The sequence below is a fragment of the Dinoponera quadriceps genome, unplaced genomic scaffold (assembly GCF_001313825.1).
Source record: "Dinoponera quadriceps isolate SergipeBrazil2010 unplaced genomic scaffold, ASM131382v1 scaffold1788, whole genome shotgun sequence".
NCBI classification, from domain to species: Eukaryota; Metazoa; Arthropoda; class Insecta; order Hymenoptera; family Formicidae; genus Dinoponera; species Dinoponera quadriceps.
This window is the reverse complement of record NW_014555843.1, coordinates 234140-239166: the sequence shown is the minus strand read 5'-3', so window position 1 is coordinate 239166 and position 5027 is coordinate 234140. Positions and strand designations below refer to the sequence as shown.

The following is a 5027-nucleotide window of genomic DNA, read 5'->3' as shown; positions in this document are numbered from 1 at the left end:
ACTACGATTCAGCGACAAGTCAGATACGTCAGAAGAATAAAAAGTTGGCAGGTGTGTTTGCGAGAGAAATCGCTGTGGGCGAGCGAGCGGGCACGCTTCATCGTGTGTCACCATTCGGTACGCGGTGAATGATATCGGACACGCAGTGTCGTGGGTTTACTTCTCGTGGATACGGAAGGAAGTGCGACAGTCCTGCGTGCACACGGTGTACATCTGGCCCGTCGCAAATTTTCGCCTTTCGCCTCGAAAAACATGGATGCCATGGCGTCGTCTGATCCGAGCTCCAACGTTTTCTCTAATTCCACAATGGATGAGAATGTTACAAACACACTTGAGGATATCAAGAAGTGAGTTGTCCATTAGAAAACTTTTCATTATGCTTCAAGTTCACATTTAGCGCGATAGAAGAATAAAATACGAAGCGTGATTATATATTAAACATCCTGTTGCATAAGCCATTCTTCAATGGGAATTTCTTGTATTTAATTGTATTCATAAGAGATCGAATCGAGCATGTTACAGTGTTTGTTAGTCCTCTCACCGCAATCTTCAAGTTCTGCCATGTAAATAACGTCAGGGCTCGCGAGTAGTAAGGATAAATGGAACACAAGTGCCTATTGACAGTACTGATTCAATAACTTATTTTCAAAATTAGCATCATCATCGAACAGAGATTCTTGCTTTGGAAATTTATTTATGCATATTTACCTTTCATTATTAGCTCTCTTATAGTATTAGTTTTTGTATTACGTTGCAACATATATTAATTATTATAATTTGCTATTGTAATTATTTTATCCATATATATTTACAGACTGGCAGAAGGAAAGAAAGAAGCTGCCAATCAGTTTTATTCATTAAAACTATACAAGAAGGCGTTAGTTTTGTACAGTGAAGTCCTTGGTAAGTATTTTATAATCTATATTCACAATCAGAGTCTTGTATTTAAGGTCGTCTTAAGTTTGTCATCAGATATTACTGGTAATTACCGATCGTTTTATCAGATGTAAAAAATCTAAAAAACTTATGATGATCTCGAATATAAGATGTGACTCTGAATATTTATATTATATAAATTATATATTTATATTATATAAAGATATATAAAGTTATATAAAGATATTATATATCGTTCATTTAAACAATGAAGAGAAAATTTAACGATAATATTTATAATTTGGAGATTTTACAGCCTAGTTTTGTACTGATAAATATAAATAATGGGAAATATTTTAGAATTGTGTCCTGAAGTTTCGCGTTATTATGGCAATAGAGCTGCGTGTTACATGATGCTCAAACAATACAGAGACGCATTGGTAGATGCTAAGAAATGTATCCAACTGGAACCGAAGTTTACCAAGGCATGTTTATTATTTATATACATAGCTGCCGACAAATCAATTAATTGACATGTTTTATACTTAATTTCTAGGGATACGTAAGAGCGATCAAATGTTGCTTGGTTCTGGGTGACATTGTGGAAGCCGAAACTATGTTGCAAAAGTTGTTGGAATTTGATCCTGACAACAAAACGATAGCCGCGGAACAAAAAGATTTAGCATATGTGAAAAAGTACTATGAGGATGCTAATGCTGCATACAATGCCAAGGATTATCGCAAGGTGAGCTATTCGATAACGATGCGATAACATTTTGTTTTATCGGTGATCTGTTATACATATCGCGTGATCATTGAATTTTGCCTTTGCAGGTTGTATATTGCATGGACCGTTGTTGCGATGTAAGCACCTCCTGCACACGTTTCAAACTAACCAAAGCGGAATGTCTAGCATTCTTGGGCAGATACCAAGAAGCTCAAGAAATTGCCAAGTATGTCGATCTACTACTGCAAGCGTATGCATACACAATATATATTTATTAATCTGTGTCTCATCTTTTTATCCTATCAGTGATACATTGCACATCGATAAGAACAATGCTGATGCGATATACATCCGTGGGATGTGTTTGTATTTCCAAGACAATATCGACAAGGCCTTTACTCACTTCCAACAAGTATTGCGACTCGCGCCAGATCACGACAAAGCATTGGAGATATACAAAGTAGGTCGCATAAACAATAAGAGTTTTCCAATTCATACTGGGTAATATTACGATACAAGATATCAACATTTCATACGTATATATTTTTTTCTCGCTGTAGCGAGCACGATGTCTGAGAAAAAAAAAGGAAGAAGGCAATACGGCGTTTAAAATGAGACAATATCAGGAAGCGTATAATATTTATAATGAAGCCTTAGCTATTGATCCACAGAATATCATGACCAACGCTAAATTGCACTTCAACAAGGCAACAGTAGCAGCAAAGGTATACCTTTTACATATACAAGTATACGTACACATATATATACACTTTTCAAATCGAAATGTTTGTGTAAATATTGTTTATACGTATAATAAAATCGTTAGATTCAGTCATAATGAATAGTTGCTCTGCTTTTTCTCTAATTTTTTTCTGTTAATTTACTTTACCAAGTAACTTTTTGACTTAAATTTAATGTTTATTTGCTATTAATAGTAAATTAATAGTAATAATCAAATATGTCAATCAAATATCAAATAATTGCTATTAATAGTAATAATCAAATTATAGCAATTTTTCTGTAATTTGTACCTATTTCTGTAGCAATCTTTTTGTAGCTAACAATTTGAGAATACTTTTCTCTTGTATAGATATTCGAGAAAATTTAATATTTGCTATCTGTGCCAAAAGCTGATTTAACTCACTCGAATATTTATAAATATACGTCTTTGAGAACAAGAAGATTTATCACTTGTATATAACTTATCGATGTAAAAATAAAAAATAATTGTTTAACATTTTCAGTTAGGGCGATTAAAGGAGTCCGTAGCGGAATGTTCCGAAGCGTTGAAGCTCGATGAAAACTATTTGAAAGCTTTCCTCAGACGAGCGGCGTCTTACATGGAACTCAAAGAATATGAAGATGCGGTTCGAGATCTTGAGCAAGCATGCAAAATGGATAAGAGTCGTGGTACAAATTCAATTTTCCTTTTATCATCTGTTATTTTCTTTATTTCACCTGATAAACCTGATAACATAGGGTATTGTGGAACGTCGGACGGCTCGCTGTTAACATGCGAGAGCATAAATTTCAAACATTTTCGTAGAGAACAAACGGTTGCTCGCAGAGGCGAAATTGGCGCTGAAGAAGTCCAAGAGGAAAGATTACTACAAAATTTTAGGTATCGACAAAAATGCATCCACTGATGACATCAAGAAGGCATATAGAAAACGTGCGATGGTCCATCATCCAGGTAAGGGACAAATATCTCGGATAATTCGTGACAATTGCAGAGCATGCAATTCTTAACATTACGCTATATCTATTTTATAGATCGTCACGTTAATGCAACCGAAGGGGAGAAGAAGGAACAAGAGAAGAAGTTCAAGGAAGTTGGGGAAGCTTATGGCATTCTCTCGGATCCCAAGAAACGATCTCGCTATGATCGCGGTCATGATATAGATGACAATGAAGGTTTCCAAGGTCGGTACTCGTATTTTTTCAATTTGCCACGCATGCCAAAGTAACCAAGACTGTGTATCTTATAATTCCTTACTACTGATTAATAATATTTTTATAATAATTTCAATAATAATTTCTTTGCCTTTCTCTCAGATATAGATCCCAATGCGATGTTCCATTCTTTCTTCCAACAAGGGAACTTCCAGTTCCAGGGAGATGGTTTTCCGGATGGTTTCTCCTTCCAGTTTGGTTAAAGACATTTCCAAAGAGAATTACGATGAGGCGATATGTCACAGTGTACCTAGCTATGTATATGATATATCATCCTATTTTGTAAAAAAAAATGCATCGAGTTTTTTTGGACTCCTTACACTTACGATGCAAGATAGTGTGTCGTCGTGTTTACGTTTCATAACGCGTTATGAAATGTAGACATTCGCAGCGGCTTCAGTGTATATTTATTTAAGCATAATACATCATACAATTGTAAATAGGAAATTTAGGATTCTATTGAATTACGATACGAAATTTTTTTATTTAATGGTTTAATTAAGATAAAATATTAGGGTTAATGCCAAAAGTGCAAGTGCAATTTGGAGGCCCGAGACATGCTCATACTTGACGAAACTTTAGTGAATAGACAAGAAAAAAATAAGAATAAGAACATTTTAATCTATTAGATTAAAACGTTCTTCTCGTTTCTTTCTTCGTTGTAGATTTTATAGATATCAGATGCGAGACTAAAGCATGAAAGAACATGAAAGAACTGTCCTCTGATTATTGTATACGTTTTAATAGCACGAGATGATCTTTTACCCGATGATCTCGATATTTCTCGTCAGAATTGCTAAGGGAAGTGTTGAAGAATGCATGAAAACGAAAGTTGCTGTAATGCAGTATATTTCATTGTATTGTTCATATGAGAGCGTTTGCGTCCTCGAACATAGTGCCCATAAATACTGAGTTTTCTAGCTTGAAATCTATTCTCACACGTCTCAGTAAGAGAGATACGCGTACGTTATTATAAAATAATCGATGAAAATGATGTGAACCATAGCGACCCTTGGACGTTTATCTTGCGATGAAGCTCGCTCGATACATTGTTTTCTCGAATTATTCTTAATGAGATTCTAAGAACATATTATTCCCGTAGATCTTAGAATCCGCAATGTATTCATTCCACTCTTTCTACAAATACATACATTCTAATACATCCCTTTTTCATTTAACTCTATGCAAATCGTCAATTTATTAACCAACTAATCTAGGGGGAAATAATTGGATGTCTAGTTGGACGTGGACTCGGTATGCCGCACTCTCGCGAATAGCGGCATGGCAGCGGGAGACACGGACAACACCTCTTTCCGCGACCACGTGGCAGCTTCTTGCCGGAGCCGAGCAATTTCGACGGTCACTTATCTTCCTGTCCGAGAACGCTCGTTCCTCGCTGTCGGGAGTGGACGCGTAGAAAGACAAAGGTGAAGCAGAAAAGGAAGACCGAGGAGGAAGAGAGGAAGAGGAA

General features: G+C 35.8%; 1 protein-coding gene across 1 annotated transcript; it reads left to right on the top strand.

The window, feature by feature from the left end:
- The first annotated feature begins 252 nt into the window (after positions 1 to 252).
- On the top strand, positions 253 to 4716 carry LOC106745539 (dnaJ homolog subfamily C member 7). The gene is made up of 11 exons (XM_014621231.1): positions 253 to 347; positions 815 to 903; positions 1237 to 1361; positions 1433 to 1621; positions 1711 to 1829; positions 1910 to 2063; positions 2164 to 2328; positions 2848 to 3013; positions 3150 to 3296; positions 3377 to 3526; positions 3659 to 4716. The coding sequence occupies exons 1-11, from the start codon at positions 253 to 255 to the stop codon at positions 3757 to 3759; spliced, it is 1500 nt and encodes a 499-aa protein (XP_014476717.1). The 3' UTR covers positions 3760 to 4716.
- Positions 4717 to 5027: the final 311 nt, after the last annotated feature.

Excerpts from the sequence above, each read along its gene's own strand:
- LOC106745539 (XM_014621231.1), top strand. The coding sequence starts at position 253 with ATGGATGCCATGGCGTCGTCTGATCCGAGCTCCAACGTTTTCTCTAAT. Across the intron at positions 1,622-1,710 it reads ATGCCAAGGATTATCGCAAG|GTTGTATATTGCATGGACCG; the intron begins GTGAGCTATTCG and ends TTGCCTTTGCAG. Across the intron at positions 2,064-2,163 it reads AAGCATTGGAGATATACAAA|CGAGCACGATGTCTGAGAAA; the intron begins GTAGGTCGCATA and ends TTCTCGCTGTAG.